Source organism: Elgaria multicarinata, chromosome 3 (assembly GCF_023053635.1).
Source record: "Elgaria multicarinata webbii isolate HBS135686 ecotype San Diego chromosome 3, rElgMul1.1.pri, whole genome shotgun sequence".
Lineage (NCBI taxonomy): Eukaryota > Metazoa > Chordata > Lepidosauria > Squamata > Anguidae > Elgaria > Elgaria multicarinata.
This window is the reverse complement of record NC_086173.1, coordinates 111,807,391-111,830,041: the sequence shown is the minus strand read 5'-3', so window position 1 is coordinate 111,830,041 and position 22,651 is coordinate 111,807,391. Positions and strand designations below refer to the sequence as shown.

Here is a 22,651-nt window from a genome sequence, read left to right as displayed (position 1 = left end):
GGCTGGCACCCGTAAGCAGGCAGGTGGCAAGAGGCAGGTGGCAGCAAGAGGCAGGTGGCAGCAGTGCCATTAGAGGAGGAGGAGGAGTATCTCCTTCATTATCCTTTGAGCCCATGAGCCCGCTGATGGACCTAGACGAGGTCCTCAGCACAGTGGAGGGGGAGGAGGAGGAGGCGGTGGTCCTCCAAGATGTGGGGGCTGAGGAGGAGCAGCAGCAGGCTGAGGCTCTCTCCCCAGTCTCATCTCACCCCTCTTCTGCTGCCACCCCTGTTTCTGTGGCAACACCAGAGAGCTCAGGCGGGCAATTGGTGGTGTCACCACGGAAACGAAAGACAAGCATCGTGTGGGACCACTTTGAGTTGGGAGCGGATCCCCGCTTTGCTGTCTGTCGCCACTGCAAACTCAGCCTAAGCAGGGGTTCATCTACAGGGCATTATGGAACCAGCAGCATGAAGATGCATCTTCAGAGGAAGCACCAGTCGGTCTTGCTGGGGAAAGAGGCGGGCAAGGCGACTGGTTCCAGGGGAAAGCCGAAGGCTGCTGCTGGCACTGCCACTCTAAGCTCTCCATCTCCCATCCCCACAAGGGTTAGGCAGGCAACCCTGCAGGACATGAGGTGGGGGAAGTATGGACCCACAAGATGGCGTTTTCCAACGCCCACCCAGGGTGCTACTGTGGTGGGGCATCTGCCGGGACTGACTCCTCCCCAATACTAGATCTATGACATGTCACTCTGCCTGCCTCTCTGCCCGCCTGGTGCCTGGGAGATGGGCTTTGCGGTTCGTGCCCAGCACCCTCCGGCACGCTTGCTCCCAGTCGTCCTCCTCTGTGCCCCTCAAGGCGTAACTGCTGGCTTAGAAAGAAACAACCAGCCATCTTTGCCTCACTTGCTCCTTGCGCCCGCTTACGGGTTGGTTTGCTATGTGTTAGTGCTCAAGTCATCCTTGCGGCACTACAATGCATGTTGCCTGCCTGCCTGCCTGCCTGCCTGCCTGCTTTCCCTCCCTTCTCCCCTTCCCGCCTTGCAGGGATGGTGTATGTGTCTTGCTTTGACTCAGGGGAGAAGTCCTTCCTGCGCTCACTTAGACTTTATCAAGTTCAATAATCCCTTTTTCAAATGTGCCAGAAGATTTAGGGTTATCTCGTGGCATGTTGGGATTTCCTTGGAACTGGCCCCATTGAGCTGTCTGCATTGCAACTTTAAATCCCTGACATACTGGAGTGCCCGATTTTCAAAAGTTCCCCTAACATCAGGGGATGATGGGATTGCCTTGAAACTTGGTGTCCATGGGGACACATGGGTAAGCTGTCATGGGACCAAAGGATAGGTTTCTGACGTGCAAATTGACGTAGTTGTAGAATGGGACTTGATTTGGGGTGAGTTAAAAAGTTTAAGCCGCGCCAAAAATCAGGGGATGATGGGATTGCCTTGAGTCTGGGCATCCATGTGGACACATGAATAAGCTATCATGGTGCCGAGTTTGAGGTTTCTAACATGCAAATTGACGGAGCTATCCCAAGGGGTGTGAATGGGGTGCCCGATTTTCATAAATTCCCCAAAAATCAGGGGATGATGGGATTGCCTTGAAACTTGGCGTCCATGTGGACACATGGATAAGCTATCATGGTGCCGAGTTTGAGGTTTCTAACATGCAAATTGACGTAGTTGCAGAATGGGACAATTTGGGGTGAGTTAAGCCGCGCCAAAAATCAGGGGATGATGGGATTGCCTTGAGTCTGGGCGTCCATGTGGACACATGAATAAGCTATCATGGTGCTGAGTTTGAGGTTTCTAACATGCAAATTGACGGAGCTATCCCAAGGGGTGTGAATGAGGTGCCCGATTTTCAAAAAATCCCCAAAAATCAGGGGATGATGGGATTTGCTTGAAACTTGGCGTCCATGTGGACACGTGGATAAGCTATCATGGTGCCGAGTTTGAGGTTTCTAACGTGCAAATTGACGGAGCTATCGAAAGGGGTGTGAATTAGGGTTATGGGTGGTGCGTTAGAGGTTAGAGCCGCGCCAAAAATCAGGGGATGATGGGATTGCTTTGAGTCTGGGCGTCCATGGGGACACATGGATAAGCTTTCATGGTGCCGAGTTTGAGGTTTCTAACATGCAAATTGACGGAGCTATCCCAAGGGGTCTGAATGGGGTGCCCGATTTTCAAAAATTCCCCAAAAATCAGGGGATGATGGGATTGCTTTGAAACTTGGCGTGCGTGTGTATACCCCCATGAGGTGTCATGGTGCCAAACGTGAGGTTTCTAACTTGAACAGAAAAAAAGTTGTATACTTTTTTAGCTTTCAATGCAACCCTATGGGGGGCAAAAACGGAGCTCCGGATCCGGATCCGGAGCTCCGAGCGGAGCGGAGCGGAAGTGGACGGAGCGGGGGCGGGGCGGAGCGGCCCGATCCGAAAAATGGCGGATCTGCAAGTGAAGCGGAGCGGGGGGTCCGTGCACACCCCTACTGAATATGTAGCTTGTTTGTAAGTTACATTTAACCATTTTAGCACTCCATAGCTGCTATAGAGTACCTTTTTGGTTTTTAAAAATAATAATTTTAGGGGGTGTCATGGGTTAGTGGGGGCCGCAGGAATTGCTTGCGGCTCATGTGTTGCCCACCTCTCCTATACACTTTGACACAGCACACTGGCCGCAGTCACGTGTGAATTGGGTCAAGATTGGATCCCCTCACCAACATTATGCCAGTTCCTCTGCTCCATTCCATCAGCACTAAGACTTGTATGGTTGGACCAGTGTATTAAAAAAATGAGCCTGATGAAAAAAGTATTCCAGGTTGAATTGTAATGGACAACTATAATTTTCTGTTTTAGTTAACATATTTAAATTGGTGAATATTCTGAGCTACATACATTTTTACCTAATTAGTGAAAAAACTCTTGTTTCACTAAGGCATGGTGAATAATTTACTTTAGCTGTTTACAAAACATTGATGTGTATTTATAAATAAAATGGTGTCTAATCCCCACTACTTCCAATATTTTCTTGATGTACTTTACAACTTCAGTATCATATGCTGTTTGGATGCTTACATAACACTTTTGTGTCTAAAAGCCCTATAAATAATTTCCTTTATGCTGCCTGTAATATTCAAAGAGGGCAAAGATGTAGATAAATAATTTAGCATCTCTGAACAACATGATGAGCCATAAAAAAAATTCCACGCTTGGCTTCCAACCACTGCTTTAGCTCGGTATAGTTACACTCCTTTTTTCCTTTGTGGTTACAAATAATTTCTATAATGAGATTAAATTTATCTACGCTATAACCATCTCTACATTATTAAATACCCAAAGTCTTGCTATGAACTAAGAAATGAGCAAAACTGGAAGTACAGAATAAGATCTCACTCAACCATGATTTAATTGTGGATAAGGGAGCCAACCTGGTGTGTATAAATGAGACCTCAGTGGGCAAATAAGGGTGCATACAGCACTTAGTATTGCACCCGCACAGACTGAAGGGTCAAAGAAGGGGGATTGCTGTGGTCTATGTGGGGTTCAGTCTCCAGGCTTCCTGTCTGCCTGAGCACCATTTTAGTGTTTGTATCTTTTGGGGGAATCTAGGACACATTAGAAATTTTGCTGGTGTGCCATTCACCACACTGCCCAACTATCTTTGTCTGCCTAGCAGTCAGAGACGATCTTCGACTTGGTGCTGATGCTTCCCGGGATGATTTCCTGAGGGTCCTCAGCATTCATGTCATGGTTGTCCAACCTATTGCAGCTCTGGACTTCACGGATGCAATGACAACCACGGGCTGTCCCATCATATCATTGGTCCAACACATAGTAGGCCATAGTCTGGATTTGGTTTACTTAGCTGAGCAGGAAGATGGTGTTTCGAAAGTGGGGGATTTAACATCTACTCCTTTTATCATCGTCAGATCTCACTACCTGTTGAGATTTAGACTTTTAAAGCTTTTCCCCTCCTCGATGGTTAGTAACCTGTTAGATTGATCCACTCCCAGGAACTAAAGGATCCTAGTGGAATCCAAAGGGCTCTGGGGAATGTTTCAGCTAGTGTGACTGGTATTCATATTGAAACCCTGGTCACTTTATGAGATACAGAGTTGACTAGGGTGGTTGACACACCCATGTTCTCTCTCCATCTTGGCAGATCCAAATTAGCACCTTCATACACCTTGTAGAGGACAACGAAACAGGTGGGATGTTGGCTGGAATGCATGTGGAGAAAGAATAATGGTGAATCCAGCAGAACATGGGTTAGAGTTCATTATTGAGCATACTCTGCAGTGGTGAGGGTGGTAAAGAAGTTGTTTTTATTCATTCATTCAATTTCTATACAACCTACTAGCCAAAGCTCTCTGGGCAGTTTACAAAGATTAACATTGTCAAAATACACACTATTGTACATAATAAAAAAACTGTTTACATGTAAACAGACAGTGTGCACACGTATACGCACATAACTAAATGCTGCACAGCCCTCACTGCGGTGATCATTCCATAATTGGGTGGCCACCACTGAAAAGATAGTTTTCAGTCTTGTTGCCACCTCCCATGCCTCCCTCTGAGGAGGCACCTGGAGGATGGCCTTAGATGCTGGGTATAGTATATGGGTAGGTTCATGCCAGGGGAGGTGCTCCATGGAGATTCTGTTCCTGAACCATATAAGGCTTTATAGGTCAAAACAAGAACATTGAATCAATCTCTGAAACATGCAGGCAACCAGTGCAAGCAGGCCGCAATTAATGTTATATGTTTAGACCTTCTTGTCCCTGTTATTCATCTAGCCACTGCATTTTCCACAAACTGCAGTTTCGGAACCATCTTCAAAGACATTGCTATATAGAGCACATGTTAGTAATCAATTTTAGAGGTTATCGCAGCATAGACAACTAAGGCCAAGTTATCCCTGTCCAGATAGGGGCATTTCTTTTGAATTTCTCCCAAATTCAGAAGAAATTAATGTCTCAAATATATGTATAAAGCTTACGCTTAACTTGATTTTGGCTCCTAATAAGAGGCAAACACTTTATTTTAAAATAGAATGGTATATTCTGCACAAACTCAGATACTATACTGTTCATTTAACTATATTGCAACATAGCATAGTTAAGCATAGCGCATAGTAAAACTATGGAATTTTGCTACCACAAAATGTGATGATAGATAAGAATGGGCAAATCAGTGATTTTCAAGCTTGCCAAAATTCTACAAAATTCACTTTCAGCTCATTTTGGCTTGTTCCCATTTTTGTTTTTGACCTGTTTTTTTCTTATTTAAATGGGGAAAGCGTGCAGTTCTCTGTGTGTTTTTCAGAAGTGTACACTTTTGTCTCATAGACTAAATCATTAAAAATATTTTTTGAAAATGCATTTCGAAATGCACATTTGCAGAAATTACACATTTTTCTAACACAATCCCAAATTTGGGAATTTGTAGACATTTCTCAGGGGGGAAAGTGCTCCTGCTCGTGTTCTTGAATGGGTCATGTTCATATGATTTGTGAACAGAAATGCAGTACTTGTAAATCCCCCATAGTAGATAGCTTTAAAAGGAGATTAGAAAAAACCACGGAGAATAAGGCTATCAATGGAGAATAAGGCAAACAATCATGATGGCTTTATGCTGCCTCCGTATTGTGGCTTCCTAAACACAAGATGCTGAACTGAATAGGTCTTTGGTCTGATCAAATAGGGCTTTTTATGTTCTTATGTACAGTTTGTCTACCATGAATGTCTTTCTCATAAATAATAGCTATGGCCAAAACATAAATTGTGCAGAAGTTCTCCAAATCATAAACATCTTTTTGTAAATGAAAAAAATGAAGCAGGAAGCATTTATATAAAGGTTATTGCAGTGACTCTGGTTCTAGACAATTCTTTACCATCAGACTTCATTATAACAGTAGAGCAAGTTTCATTTGAACTTTAATTTTTAAGCAATAAATAATAACAATACAACCAAGAACTTTTTATACTAGTATTGCACAGAAATGAATGTACCAAAATTAGTTCAGTTAGTGCCATTTTTTGAATGCATTTGTCTTCTAAATTTACTAAAACTGTATAAAATTAAAATGTTTTCATTGATAAACTTTAGTAACCTGAAATAATATTATCTAGTCACACTTTCTGTATTCAGACTATATTTCACTGGCCCTGATGCACTTTGTTGTTTTGCCCTGTGAGCAATGGAAAAATACACAGAATCACAATCATCCATGTTCATTCAAAGTCTTTATAGAAAAGAACTGGCAGTGTCAGCATGAGCAGGGCTTTGGACTGCAGTAATAAATGTCTGCTAAATAGAACCCATAGTTACATAAAGTTTACCTAGATGTTTTGGTGATAACAGATTGTCTGTTAGAATGTGGGCCATGATGAATTTCTACAAAGTGGAGGAATAAAGGCATTTTAAAGTGCAGAAAGGGTATATGGATAGATGTTCAGAAATTTTCTCCATCCATCCCTTCTGCACTTGGCCTCTTGGAATTTGCAGTATCAGCACTCAAAAACTCAATAAATAAATAAAAAATGTTCCACCTTGTAGACATTTAAAAGGCAAAACACCTTCCTTCAACAAGAAACCTTCAATGTGAATATAATGTGAATGAATGTGGAAATGAGAAAATTGGCAGAGGAGCTAAACAAAGAGAAACCCCTTTCCCAAACTATCATTTTATTTGTAATCAGTATACTGGGGGTGACCAGCAGCCAAAATCTGGAACATATTATGAAGGCATAACAATTGTAGGATAAAAAGTACTGGCTGCTGCACGAGCACACCATGACATTACACAGGCATTGCAAACCCCTAATATTTCATAGGTCTTTATTCAACTGTTGCAGAGTGCAAATGTTTTGGGGTGGGGCTTTATTATATATCAACCCATTTCTTTTAAAATTAAGATTTGGTGGCTTTGATTTTTATGGCCTTAGCTAGACCTAAGGATTATCCCAGGCAAATGGAGGGGTCATCCCTACCTGCTCCCGGTATCCCCTATGTGTCATTTGGATGTACAGGGATGATCCCGGTATATAGGCCTGGTCTAGCCATGACCTACGACACCCTTAACATTTTTTAAAAATCTTGTTTCAGCTGATAGCACATTTGACAGTGGTCAGGGATCAACTGTGTATTCAGACTCCCAGAGCAGCCAGCAAAATGTCATCTACTCATCTATGCCTGATGCAATACCTTCTGCTATTCAGCGGGTATATAGCCCACCTCTCAGTGAAAGTCAGACTTTGCCCCATGGTCTTCAGCAACTGGGACCCTACCAGCAGCCTTCAATAGTAAGTACAATGGTTTTCCTAAATTATTTAACATTTATGGGCCCTTAGTGATGACTTTTAAAAAATAAATAGATACATCTATTTTCAGACTCTAGTCTGCACTGCCTTCTAGTTTTTCTCGTATTTATGAACTGATGCAATAAAACACATATGCCTACCTATCACAGGACATTTGTTTTGTTTTGTTTAACATAATATAACCAACAATACATTTAATTTGGCCCATATGAGTTTATTATTATGTGACTAGATTAAAATTCTTATATGTACTTGTTTTGAGAATTATTTCATTTGTTGTATTTTCTTGCTATCTATATAGCCTTGTGTTATTATTCCTTCATTTGTTCAAGAACCTTTGGGGTCAGATATTTCTTCCAGCTGTGCTAATGGCCAAGCAACTGTTCAGTGCCTTTGTAGCTCTTTCCCGGGACTGAATACTTCACAGAGGCGAAGAAGCACTTCTGTTGTAGAAGCTCCAAAATCTAATAGCCAGTACCTAGGAAGGCATTCACACTTGCTCTCGTGTTCCTATTACAATGACCTTAGCCAGCAAAAATTAATGGAACTGTCACTGGAAGAAGAATTGCAAGCAGTTGAACATAAACCTTTTGGTTTTTCCAATGACAAAGCTGGCACGAAGCTTGTATGTGCCTCCTCAGAGACTACTGGGATGCAGTTCTCCTGTGCTAACCAGTATTTGTTACCTGTGATGCAAAGCAGTTCCTGTAGCTGCCGTCGCCATAGTGATTCAGCAGTGACTTTGACACCAAATGTAATGCCTCTTGCAGGAGAACTGCTGAGATCAAACCTAAAACCATTGCAGGAGAAAGAAAGCGAATCACAGCCACTAGGATTACAGACGTCTTCAAATGTTGCTGAATTTATGCTCATTAAACCAACCTGTCAGGAGTGCTTGGCCCATCTGCTCCATTCTGGAGCAGATCTGAACAAAACTAAATTATTAATGCCTTTTAAATATGCCGTACATATTCCTTCCTACCTCTGTAATAATGTTAAAATCAGCTCTGAATCTCATCCACTTCATGAAGCTAGTAAGTTTTATGGCAATACTTCCGAACTACCTTTATTAAATGAATCTTTGCAATGCATAAGTAACCCACAATCCAGCTCTGCTCCAGTGAGAACAGCAAACGTTGCAGAAAATGCTCTGTGTTCAGAGTTTATTTCTGAACAAGCCAACATGCCTGAATGTACCCAGTCCTGCCACAAACTTAGTCCAGATCAAACTTCATTGATGCAGAATGGCTACTTGACTCAAGTTCTACAGATCAATGGGAGCAGCCTAGCTAATAAGAAAGATGGCTGTGATGTGGTAGGTGGAATTCCTTGTTGCTTCCTTGTTTGACTTAGAAGACAGAGCAATTCCAAGAATGATACTGAATGCATCCTGCTTGACCCAGAATGACTTTCAATCCATTAGAAAAGTAATGCTTATCCTATATTTCCCTCTTGTTTCCAAAATGCCTGTAATGGTCTTAGTGTGACTGGCCCTATGAATTCTGTGACAGTGTCACTTCCTTAATCCAAAGGAGAAAAATGCTGGCTTTGGTGTTTGTACGATGGTCCCTCTGTTGTTGAAACCATTCCTCATATACATATACTACACTGTGGATTTTAGTCTTAAAACTTGCCACTTTAACATATGAAGCAAATGTTTTTCTATTTTGACTGACTATATCAACTCAACACTGTGTGTGTCAATGCCAACCCAATCCTTATTGGTTTCACTGATTTGATTATCACTTGTAAAGTATTAACATGGCATGTATGAAACATGTATTCATAAAATATGTACTTTGCTTAATTTTTAGTCTTCAAAACAACTATTTGAATGAATCATAGCTTCATTTTATTTTCTCCTCGTCATCTTACTTGAGTAGAATGTTTCAATAGATGGCATCTTGAGATGTCTTAACTGAGGCCTTATTGCCATATTTCAATAATAACTCATTGAATTAATCACTTCTATAGACTACCGGCAAGTCTAATAATTTGTTATTTTGTAGCTATAGAAGCTTATTTTACTCCTCACTTATTCATTTTCTGCTGTAATTTTGCATAGGGTTCCTGCCTTTCTGCAAAATGCTATTTTTATCAACTCATAATGATGACATAGATGTATTTTAAAAAACAATAACCATAAAAATACAGGAAAGAAATATTTTATACATATGGGCTTATTCACCTCTCCCATTTTTAATGTGTTATAGATCAGAGAGTGCATGCTTATAGCTGGGGGGGGGAGTTTATTAGCAGCTTTTGATCATTTTCCTGCCTTAAAATTCTATTCATATGTCTTTCCTTTCTTGGTGAACATATTCTTTTTATTATGAATTGTTCATGATTCTGTGACCCAGTCATCCCCAACCTGGTGCCTTCCAGATGTGTTGGATTACAACTCCAATTACTCCCATGCTGGCTGGAAATGGGATTTATAGTCCAACACATCTGGAGGGCACCAGGTTAGGGAAGCTGGTGTAAGTTGTTGAGTAGTAATGTCCATTGAATGAACAACTGCTGGCTGGGTGACCCTATTTGGTGCAAGGCACAAGGCACCACCTGGTCCATGGGCCACTCACTCACTCACTGTGCCACCATTTTGTGGGAAATGGCATTCTTTTACATGAAGGGGCTTTTTATGCAAATGGCGGCCATAAATAAGCCCATTTGCTCAACAAGTCCATTTATGTCACATTACAGGTGTAAATGTACTGTTTAGACCATTTACACCTGTAACGTTGCATAAAAGGGCTTATTTATGGCCACCATTTGCATAAAAAGCTCCTTTATGTAAAAAAAAACCACCCCAAGCCACCATGGTGGCACAGTGAGGGACCGGGTGGCCACATGCTGCTCACAAGCTTCTGCAAACCAGCCGGTGGCTCACAGCTCGTGCTCCATGCCAAACAGGGTCAAGCAGCTGGCAGGGTCCATTGACTCCATGTTCAGTGGGACAGGCAGATGAATGTCCATCAAACTCCACTCACACACAGCGGCTCTCCACAACATCCCTAAAACAGGCCAGGCCTATTTAAGATACAGTATGGTGGAGCTAAGCAGTCTGAAATGCAGCTACACCCTTATTTAAGACATGCTGGAGCAACATACAGAGAAAACTATATGGCTTCCAGCTCCAACAGTCCATAGGGGAGCCCTGCAACCAAGGCCTCACCAACATATAAAAGGTGTTAAGCCCTCATCTTTTGAAAGAACAACAGCCATTAATGGAAGAAAATGTAAATCTGGACTATGGTATGTGTGAACACAGATACACACCTTTGGCTGTTTTATTTGTTTAATGAAGTATTAGGAGAACTAATAAAAGATCCCCTGTATTGCATCTAGTTTTACCCTTACACTCATTCTGATAATCCAACTAATAGTATCCAAGAAATAGTATTTACTGTAGTGAATATGTTACGCACATTTCACTATGGAGCACAAGAGTGCAGAGAGATGAGGACAAATTGCCCCAGGGCCCCATAAGGCTGAAGACCTTCAACATATTGGTCCATATTTCCTAACAATAAGGACAAATAAAGTTGTATGTGTCTGACCTCTCACTTTTGACTTTCACTACGGTAGTTACAAAGTCAAGAATTTCCTGTAGGTGAGATGGAGTACTTTTGGAACCAAAGTGTTCAAATAGTCTTTTTACACATGTGTGGGTTTTGTGTTTTGTGGTGTGTCCTAGTTTGTGAACACAGCAAGGTGTGTCAGCTATCAATCCTTCTGTGTGTGTCCCATGAGCAGGCTTCCTTTGACTCTCATAACAGTCAAGGCTTTTTATATGATGTAGTTTTCTAAAGTAATATGTGTTTTTTCTTTCCTTTAGTCTGGACTTCCAGTGGTTCAGGCTCCACCTGCTGTAGTTTCTCAGCGACCACAACATTATCAAGAACCAGCAATGCCGTTCCCTGTTGTCCATCCCACCTCAATTGCCCCTGTGCAGATGAGACAACCTCAGCCTGTGTTAGCCAGCCAGCAGGCAAGTACTTGCATTTTCTGAACATAAGAGCATAAGAAGAGACCTGTTGACCATGTTCCCCAGCAACTGGTGTACATAGGCATACTGCCTCTTATACTGGAGGTAGCAGTACTAGTAGCCATTGATAGCCTTCTCCTCCATGAAGTTGTTCAATCCCCTTTAAAGCCATCCAAATTGGTGGCCATCGCTACATCTTGTGCTCTGCGGCAAATGCTCAATAAACATAAGATCATTTTCTTAACTTGTACTGCAGGCCTCTTTGTGCATCAGTGTGCTGAAAGGTTTCTTAGTACCTCTTAAAATACAGTGCTTGCATGTAAATCAAGTTATTATTTATGTGTTAAAATACAACTCATGGGCCAGAGAGACAGAGAGCTTTAATTTCTTTGGCCTTAGCTAGATGGGGTGAAATCCCAGGGTGATCCCTGGGATCATCCCTGTGTGTCCACATGATGCACAGGGGATCCCAGGATCAGGGAGGATTGATCCCTCCCTTGCCCCGGGATCTTGCCCTCGACTTTGAGCCTGGTTTTTCTACGGTCTCGGGATGAGCCCGTGGAACGTGTGGGTGGGCATCGCGGGTTGTCCCGGTTCCTTGTGGTTCCTTGCGTGGGATGGGGTGATGGAGGAAATTAAGTTTAAATTTTTAAAAATCCTACCTTTCTGCACACAAACGTTCATGTGCGCTTCTTCTTTAAGAAAAAAACACAAAATGGCGGCCGCAACGTCCTCTCCCTCCGAGGTCATTGCACACCACGTGTAAACAGAGGGGGAGATCTCGCGATAAAAATATTACGAGATCTTCACCCCTCCATTTCACTAGATCGCTAGTTCTAGCTGAGGCCTTAGTCTGCCCTACCCTCTGTAGGTCCCAGGTTCTTTCTTTTACATATAGGAGACGGAAGATTCACCTCACTATTTGGAGATTAAAAAGGAGGCTTTCTCTTGTAATACATGTCGGTCACCTGACCACAGAAGCAATCCTCTATTCTTTTCTCCTGCTGGTTCCCGTACTGCTTTTATGTGAAGATGGTCAAGAAGGGAGAGAGCCTGCCCATAGTCAGGTCACTGCTGCCAGTCTACTTGTATTCTGAGCTTAGTGTATCTATCTTCTCTCTCTCTCTCTCTCTTAAAAATTACCCCCCTCTTCAGCTAATAAGGCTCCCAGAGTGGCTTACATAGGACCAGTAAAATCAGGACAAGTCAGGCCCACAGTTGTTGGGGGTGGGGGAAAGAGTCCAATGGAGTCCACTCTCTCAGCAGTGCTGATGGGAGTGGCTCTGCTTCCCTTCACTCTTCTGTTCAGCCGGCTGGAATGTTTGCTAGCTGGGAGCTAGGGGGGAAGGCCAAGTGATTCTGCACAGAGCCCCAACAACCTTTCCCATCATTTCCTTGCTCTGCTACCTTTCCAGCTCTGTCCTCTAAGGCAAGCATAGGTGTGGACATGGGCAGGAAAAGGAATCCATGAGGAAGTGGGATAGAGCTCTGTGTGTTCTGACCACAGAACTGTATGCATGGGCAAAAGGTTTGTTCTGTCTTGGCTTATTATATCACTGAAACTGGGCCACTGAGATGGAACTCAGAGGAGTTGTTCAGTCGGAGCCATAGGCTGTAGGCTGGGTGAAAATTCACTATGCCAACAGGTTAGAACAACACGAAAACTCATGATGCAGTGTGGGTAATTTGGGTAATCCCAGTCACACGACCAGGGCATCTAGGGGCAGGGAAAACAACTGGCGCTATGTTGTTCACCCCACTTGTCATCTGAACTGAGACACAGAGGATAGATTTTCAGATACTGAATGTGGTAAGTAGAGCTGGTATTTCCCATACTAGACACATTCTCTCCCCCCCCCCGCACATTCCTTTTTTATTTCCTTTCCTTTCCCTTTTGCTATAATCACAGATCAAGTCAGGCTTTCATAATACTATAACCAGTGCCTGGAAAATCAATGTTTTACTGTGTCCTCAAGTCCTATTCCAGTGTTTTAAAGCATGTAGCCTCTCTATGGGAGAATGGGGAGCAGTGAAAAGCACATTGCCTCTCCCCCATCAATGTTTTGTCATCCTCCACATGTAGAGGGTGACTGTCTGCAGGGGAGAGCTCTCGCTCTCTCCATGAAGAACCATGGAAGATCAGGGTTCTAAATCACACAAAGCCTCCCTGAATAGAGCAGGATCTCCACTGCAGACTCTCCACTTTTTGCACTACTTGTGGAGGGTGACAAGAACGATGATAGAGGAGGGCAGAGCTAGAATGCTTGTCTCCACTCCTTCTCCACCCACCTAGAGATTACATGCTTTAAAATTACTAGATAGGGCTGTTCCGGGCATCTATGTTGAGCTATTAGATAGAGCCTATGACAAATAAGTCATCCCCTTATCTTCCCCCACGCCCATTCCCAGGACACTTTAAGATCTTACGTGCATTTATTTTTCTTCTACCAGCAATCCATCCCATCTCCAGCTTCTCTACAGCAAGTTCTCACCAACCAGCCCATTTGCTCAGTGCAGCAGCCTGCACCTCAGCTATTACCCCAGTATCAAACCCCCAGTTCTCAGGCGGCAGGTACCAATATACCACTGACGCCTCTACAGATTCCCCCTATGCAGCAACTTCCACAAGTTCCACCTGGCCAGGTAAGTTGACCATAAACTTCAATGAAGCTTTTTTAATTATTTTGTTACAGATAATTCATGTTGGTAGAAGCTTTGCAGCTAATAGCTGGTATGGCAGGCTTAGCAATTATTGTGTGGCTTCTGTGCTTTTGTGTCTTACAATCTAGATGTTGACGCAAAAGGGAATGGAGATAATTATGTGCAAATTATGTAACTTATAAAGCATGGCAAGTTGATGGAAGTTTCCTTTTTCTCTCTCTTTTTTAAAAAAAAATCATACTAAGACAGGAAAATTAAGTAAAAAGTTTAATTTTTGTGAACCGCCCAGAGAGCTTCGGCTATTGGGCGGTATAAAAATGTAATAAATAAATAAATAAATAGGTCTTCATTTTAAACATATCCCTTGTTTTATTACCCCTGTTGACATGAGCCCTGTCCAGGAGAGCTGGAACTTCAGTTAGTTTGACTGGGAAAATGCTGTCCCAGTCCCACAGAACAAATAGATTAATTAAATAAGATTGGATTAATTAAAGGTACAATTACATGAAAGTCTGTATGCTCATGGAAGGGCCATAACTCAGTAGTATAAAGCATATGGTTCGCATGCAAAAAGTTCCAGTTTCAGTATTTGGCATCTCCAGGTAGGACTATGAAAGAATCCTGTCTCAAACCCTGAAGAGTTGCTGAGTTGCCTGAAAAGCAATAATATTAAAGCCTGGTTTAACAAGGGGTAGGCAACTTATGGCCTTCCAGATGTTTTGGCCTACAACTCCCATCGTCCCTTACCATTGGCTATGCTGGCTAGGGCTCTTGGGAGTTGTTAGCCAAAACAACTGGAGGGCCACAAGTTGCGCACCCTGAACTAAACCATGGTTTAGCATCATAAAAATGAGCTGTAGTGAGCCTGCACAAGCCCAAGGCTTGCTGTAATTTATTCTTGAAATGTTACATTATGATTTAACATTACATCTGAACCAGGCCAAAGTCAAAGTGCAGACACATTTGTGTGGACATATGTGATCCTTTTAAGTCAGGGCTGTTGAACTGTTTAGTTTCTGATGGCTGAAACATGCATATAGATACTATCCTCCCTCCCTACTTCATCTGTCTATCCATACACACCCATGCAGCTCACATAAAGAGGGATTCACTACTTCTTGGACCCTGCCAATCAATCCCTTCCTGCAAGATGTTAAGTAAAGGCACATTGGGTAATCAGGTGATAGGCCACACACTTTTCCAAGCAGCTTGTTCATGTCCTCAAGTCACAATAACTGAACTTCATCCAACAAAACAGGAGAGCTCTGGATGTTTCTGTAGACAGAGGGCTTCTCTACATGAGGCTTTTATCATGTGCTTGTGATTGGCTACTCACTGAACTTTGTCAGCCCTTTATATGACATCGTCAACCTCCAGGGGCTCTTCTGTGCTTTATAGTCTTTATCCCATTTTTTTTATAAACAGGGAAAATACACCATTTTTTCTGCATGGCGCTCCAATGGCTCTGTGTAATTGTGCAATTCCACTATATCACAGCTATGCCACAGTGCCATCTAGTGGCTATATAATGAAACATATAAAACTTGCAGAGAAAGGAAATCCCCCCAAAACCATGTGTAAGGTCGTGTAAAGGAGCCAAGCTTAACCCCCCAAATAATCCAGAAGCAGAAGACCCAGTAACTTTGTGGGGAGAAATAGCAAGGCAAAGGGAGAGAAAGAAGACTACTCTAATATTTCCCAAGGTGGTTAATTTTTTAAAAAAATATTTTGAAGGGGGCACGGAGTAGAGAGCTTTGTGGGCACTGTTGGAGGTCTCTGTAGGTGTCATGGCGCCTATGAGTATCCCATTGGGCACCCCTGCTCTAAACATGTGCTAAAGATGTTCAGATCCCAATTTGTGAGCAAGCTGATGCCTAATATCCTGAATATTCCTTTCCAAAGAGTGATTTATGCAAAGATGCTGGGGAACAAGAGGACCCACGCTAGACTGTTGATTTAACTTCAGAATTCAGTCCAAGCAGTGGTATGTGACCAGCTTTTTCACTGTTCTGAATACAGCTCAGTTCTAACAAATGACCAAAGATAGTAGTGGCAGCTTCTTCACTTCAGAAGAATCAACTTGCACTCAGTTCTGATAACCATAGACTTTAGAGAAAGACCCAGCTCTAAACCTGTAAAAGAATTTTATTTATTTATTTATTACATTTCTATACCGCCCAATAGCCGGAGCTCTCTGGGCGGTTCACAATCTCTCACCATTAGCTACAGCTCCATTAGAGAGCCTTTCAGCCCCATATTCATACTACCATTCAAGGTTAGGCTGAGAGGTTCCAGTAGCCAATGATGTGTTTCGTTGATATTTCTGTAAATAACTGTATATATACTTGGTTAAAGAGAAGGAAACTTAAACAGTAGAGCCCAAAGGATGAAATGCCAGAAGTCACAGACTTTACTTCTTGCATTTCATGGCATCTTTACTGCTTATATCATTTTTCTCTAAACTTGCATGTGTATGTTTGTGCTTATGCGGATTCATAACTTAATTTAAACTAACAAAACCTGAACTAACAAAATCATATAATGGCTTTAAGAATAGGTATCAATGAGGGAAGGTAATCTAGTCTCTTTGAATAAATTATATTTATTTTCCTTGTTCTCTATTAGTATTCAATTTCCCTGAATTGTCTTATTGAAAGCTGTTGTGGATTGCAGTTATTACTAAAAGTTCTGCATTTTATTTTTCTGCATAATGGGCATATTATGACTCCCCACCTCTTTTTTCCCCTTGAGTTTTCACTTACTTTCATCACCTGCTTCTCATTTCTTGTTCTACTTCTTTGGTTATTACTTCCTTCAGCAATAGCAGAAACATTGACTTATAGTAGAAGCGTTTTTAAATGAGCTATATGTGTAGGTAAAGAAAGTATCTTCGCTCGTTTTCTGACTAGAACAAAACAGAGAAATAAATGGATTGTATGAAAACAGAAAATGCCTATTAAAGCATTTGGACCTGATTAGACTTTTCTGTTATTTGTTTTCCCACGTTAAATCCACATGCTAATTAATAAATCTACATGCTAATTAATAGGTGATATTACTCTATGTTATGTCACGATGCGTTTGCATCATAGTAAACAATAAAGTTTTTTTTCTTATTAAAAATTATGAAGTAATTAAAAAAAAAAGAGTGGATGCTCACTTTCCTTAAAAGCATTTTTACAAATTCTTGGTCCTAAAAGTTTGCGTGGGTTCATTTGTCTGTGACACTAGATTTGTATTTTTTCTCTCCACTGCTTGAAAACTAACCCAAGGTTAGGGGACACTCCAGAACAGTATTCTATGAGGCACAAGTTGTGGCTGCTATTGAAATGGGAAATCAATAATTCCAATGTGCAATGTGTGTATTGCGCATTCTCGTACATATGCAGACACACACACACTTCCTAATGATGATGTCAGTCCTCAAAAGCACTGTACCAGCCTGTACTACTGTATGTCAATAGAGGGGTGGTAATTATCATTCAGAGGTTAGCAGGAATGCCAGTGCCAGCAGCAAGCCACTCACCATGTTTGTCAACCTAAAAGGAGAAAAATGATCCCCAGAAAAAGCAATACACAGTGAAGGTGATAGAAATATTTTCAGAGACACCTTTGCATACTGTTTCCCCGAGTTTTGGAATCTAGTAGTTTGCTAAAACACAGTAAATTTCACTTGCTCTTATAGTCTGTATCAGTTTAAATTTAGGATTACAGGAATTGAAAATAAATTAAAATATTGCTTTGCTTAATAGACAACTGTTTTCACGAAATAGGCGGTAATATAAAATTGTTCAGATGTGTCTGAACCACAATGACAGCACCAAAACACCACCAGAAGATTTCTTCTCCCTCCCAAATTATATTAGCCCCAAATTGAGATGTAGTGTTTGAAAAGCAATTCTTCCTTACTAAAAACAAAATTGCCTGTTTCTTTTTGTCCTGCTTTTCTGTTGTTTTTCCTCCTGCCTTCTTTTGTGCCCCAGGTGATTCCTCAGTTTCTGCCTGGCTGTTTCTAACTTACAGAGCTTCACCTTGCACTTTTTCAGCAGCCAAGTTGCTTGTACCTTAAGCTCTGTGTTCCCATCCAACTAAGTTCTCCTCTTAGCAAGTGAGGCCTCCCCAGATAGTACATGAAATCTCAGAGACGTTGTACGTTTCACTGACACTACTCACTTTCAGAGTTCTGGTGCTTAGTTTCAGTGATTGGCTGTTGGGAGACAGTTGGGGGGAGATGGGGCATGGGCAGTAACTATTTATTTATTTATTTATTTATTTAAAGCATTTTTATAGTGCTGCCTCGCCATTTCTGGCATCGAGGCGCTTTACAATAACATATAAAACAATTCCATTAAAACCTTCAAGCCACATTAAGACAATTAAAACTGACTGGTGCAGAATGAAACAAGGGCCATGGCTAGACCAGGGCCTGGAGGAGGATCTTGCGATATGGTAATCGTGAGATCCTCACCCCAGTCTACACGCAGTGGATGACGTCTCAGGAGGACGGAGGACTTCGCGCCCACCATTTTGTTTTTTTAATTTTATTCAAGGTGAGTGCTCCACTGCTAACAGTGAGTTGTGGGTTGTTGTTTTTAAACTCCCACTCAGGCATGGAGCTCCTCAGGAGCTCCGTGCCCAGCTCCCGGCTCCTCGCGGTTACTCATGAGGAGCTGGGACAAAACTGGCATGGGTGCCCACACGTCCCATGGTCTCGGGATCATCCCGAGACCACAGGAAAAACCGGGACAAAAATGATGCCCATTATCCTGGGGCAAGGGAGGGATCATCTCTCCCTGCTCCCAGGATCCTCTGTGCGTCATGTGATAAACAGTCACCTAGTCATGCCCAAGGTCTTTGACAAACAAAGTGTTTGTTGTAAAGCCTGAAACGTTCCACACAGATGCCAATATAGAATGCTGGACACTGTTATGTATATCTGCTTGTATTCTTGTTATGTATAGGATTACTTGTATGCCTAAGGTTAGCACCCAGTTTCTACAAATATATAACATATATTCTCTTGAATGGCATACATTCAAATCATTAAATATTATTAAATTAGTTAAGTGTTTCTCAAACTTTATGAAATTGTATCCCAATTTGTAGAGATACTAGATCTAACATGTCTCTCCCATACTGAATCACGTTGGATCAGCTTGCCAGGTTCTTCTTACATTCCCAGAATTGCTTCTAGCCACACAGATTGTGGAGTTCTCTCCCACTGCTTTTCTTTTACATATCTCCTTTCCCCGCACCATACCATCTCCAACCTGCATTTGGGAATTTTCTACTCTCTCTTCCTATCAGTGATTCTATTGGACTGTCAGTCTACACTCTGGAAAATGCTGAATTTTACCATTTATAACTCAGTACAATGTGGAAAATCATCCACATTTCCAGTGAGAAATACTGCATTACTACAATTTCTGGTAAATAGTAAGCTGCGTGCAATTTTAAAAAAGTTTTGCCCTGAATTTGCAGCAACTTGCATCCACAACAGCTTCAATGTTGACAGAATCCTTGTGCATGCAAGGGTGCTTCTCCTTTCACTTGAATTGAGAGAATAGGTCTGCATGGACATAGAACTCCATTAAAGTGAATGGGGAAGTCTGCTCAAACAGGAGCTCCATGTATACAATGAAAAGCCGACATATCGGGGTATTACCTATACTTTGGATTTTGTAGATTTTGCCTCAAATGTCCCCAATGCAGGGTGCACATATGGGGTGATTATTAATAGATTGGTGTATGATTAGTACATTTCATTTGTAACAGTTTTAGACTGCTCAGACTAACATACAGTTTGACGTTTTCTCCTGTACTTGTTCTAGAACAATTTTAATTGTTCCTTATATATAGACTGATGAAACTGGATGGAAGTCACTATTCATCATACTTATATTAGTAAGGCAAATAAGCTAACTTAGTGCCCTCCGGAAACACTCTTGCAATTCATGTAATATTATATTTTTTTTCAGATTCCTCAGTTTCCTCTCATTCCTGCAGTTACTCCTCTGGCAGGACTTGACAGCCATGCTCCAAACCTGTCTGATATACCTGCTGCAAATGTGCCCCCTATACCTGCTCCTTCTCAATATTTTCCTCCAGCTGTGATTTTACCAAGCCTCCCTGTGAACCCTGCTCTGCCACTGACATCAAATCCCCCTGCCCTACCCATGCAAGCGGTCAACCTTCCTCATAGTACTGTGGCTTCCTTGGTCTTGCCCTGCCAAACAATTGTGCCAAATATGCCGGCTGCTCCGATACCATTACTTGCTGTGGCTCCACCGGGAGTGTCAGCTTTACCAACACATCATGCGGTAGCTCAATTCTCCCAGCAGCAAATGTACCACGCTACCCTCCAGCAGATAATTCAGAATGAAGTTTTTTCCTCTCCCCATCACACTCAGAACATGCAAGCAGTTTCACAACAGCAGCAGCAGCAGCAGCAGCAGCTGCCTCCACTTCCTCAGTCACTTCAACCAAGCATAATTCATTCTTCAGAACAGACTATGTCTGCATCTGGGGCTGGTAATCAGGTAATCTGTTTGACATTGGACTTTCTGGGTACTAGAACATTACGCCAAGTGACAGCTCTGTAGTTTGTTACATTATAAAAACAAGTCTGGGGATTTTTTCTTGTTTATATAGGTAGGACCAGAAAACTAAGACTTGGAAAATGCATTTATTACTCAAAAACCAACCCACCAACCAACAAAAAACCTTAGGACAATGAAAAGTAGAATATTGCAGCTGAGTGGCAACAGGAAATGACAGTTTATGAGCACATGTAAAGTGCCACCACTGCTAATTCCTATCTCAAGAGATGCTACAATCCCCTCCAAACAGTGAAGAAAACCTTGAATTTGCTTTTACAAAATAAATAAGTAGGTGATAATGGTTTCCAATATGTTACTGTATACAGAGTGTAATTTCAAGGTAATTTATTAGTATAATCAAGGGCATAATCTTTTGGCATGTTTAGGCAGAAAAAGTCCTACAACACCCCACATTCCCCAGCCAGCATCCCCGTGCATAGGATTGCACTCTAAATCATTTATAATTATGCCTAAACACACTAGGCTTTTGGACTGCAATCCTATACACACTTACTTGGGATTACTACCAAGTTGACATGCATAGGATTGCACAGTTAGCATATGATGGTTGCTTTAAAAGCAGACTTGTCTTAAATGAAGATAAGTTTGTACTGGGGAATAATTTCAGAAATATTGTTTAGAGGATATTTATATAATAGTAACAAATATCTTATTCATTATCACAATTGAAGATTTTTAGGGTGGTTGAAGTACAACATATGACATTCAGTAAATATTAGCATTTACAAATGAAGAAGGGTAGGAGTTTCTTAGTTTAAAACTTTATAATAGAATAGAATGTAAAATAAAATAATATAAGATTAAGTGTAATTAGAGCAGAAAGAAGCATAAAGTAAGTATGAAAGCTGCTTAAAAATGGCTTGCTAAAAGTGGGAATTTTTATAAGATGCCATTGCATTTTGTCATATCGTCCACCTTCTTTAAATTCATAACATTCCATCTCAATCTATTGTTCTATTCCTCTAACTTTACTGTATCTAAATTTCTGTCTTCAGCCATATATTTGGTACATAAATATTGTTTGTGAAGAACTTACGATCATCTGAGTCCCAGCTTACCTTCCATTGAAGCAATGGCATTATTCCCATTGGCTTCCAAAGGAGTTGTCCCAGGCCTTGTAGCACCCTAAGCATGTCACATATCATGTACTCATGTACCACTATCTGTTTTACTCAGATTTGTAATTTGTGACCAAGAGAGACCTGTGATACATTATAAGGAGCCTTAATCAGAATATATTTAGAAACATATATTGGCCTTTTATGCCTTCCCAGGGGAGATGGAAAAAAATAAGGGATCCCAGCATGCCTCTGTTCCACTTACATTGATGGCTACTTCTAGTTGCTGTTTAAAAATGATCCTGGAAATTACCTGATCAAAAATATAAATCTTCCTTCTCTTTCCCTAGTAGATAGAAAATCGTGAAACAACTGCTGTATCATAATGTCCTGCTGTCCTTGTAAGGAATTGTATCCCCCCCCCCACCAGATTGTATCCTAGTAGTGACAATTATTTAGTCTTGAAAATGTAACTTAAAATTGATTAATATTTCAACATTGTTTTTAAATTATTATGCGCACTGACAGCCGAGAATGCAGCCTACTTTTTCTCTTTTGATGTCCAAGGCAAAACACATCATACACACACATGCATACACATGGACACACATGCATACACATGCATACATTACATATGAAATACATAGAAACATCAATTAAATGGCACATGAATTATACTAAAAGTGATTCTCTTTGTCTTCTGTGCTTTCCTTTGCTGCCGCCGCCTTCTCTATCTGTCTGTCTTCTATATCCCATCCCTGCTTCAGCTTCCCCTTCAGGTAAAGCTTGATTCAGTCATTCTAGTTCCTTGGACCAAGGAGAAAAGTCTGCAGTGCTCATGCTTTGTGTTGTTATGGAAAACATCATTTCCATAAATATGTAACCTTATAGGTTGTTTGGTGTAGAACACTACAGAGAGGAATTGCAACCCAACCCTAAAACACTCATTTCAATGGCTTCCCTTAAACACAAACATTTTGATTTGTTTGGTTTGGTAGCTATGTTCATTCCAAT

General features: G+C 41.5%; 1 protein-coding gene across 1 annotated transcript in view; it reads left to right on the top strand.

Annotated features, from left to right (window-relative positions):
- Positions 1-22,651, top strand: part of WNK2 (WNK lysine deficient protein kinase 2) — a 134,266-nt gene that overhangs the window by 67,637 nt on the left and 43,978 nt on the right. Inside the window, exons 8-11 of the mRNA XM_063121259.1 lie at positions 7,096-7,292; positions 11,149-11,301; positions 13,750-13,941; positions 19,938-20,498. Of these exons, the coding sequence (XP_062977329.1) occupies positions 7,096-7,292; positions 11,149-11,301; positions 13,750-13,941; positions 19,938-20,498 (1,103 nt within the window). The remainder of the gene's footprint in view (positions 1-7,095; positions 7,293-11,148; positions 11,302-13,749; positions 13,942-19,937; positions 20,499-22,651) is intronic.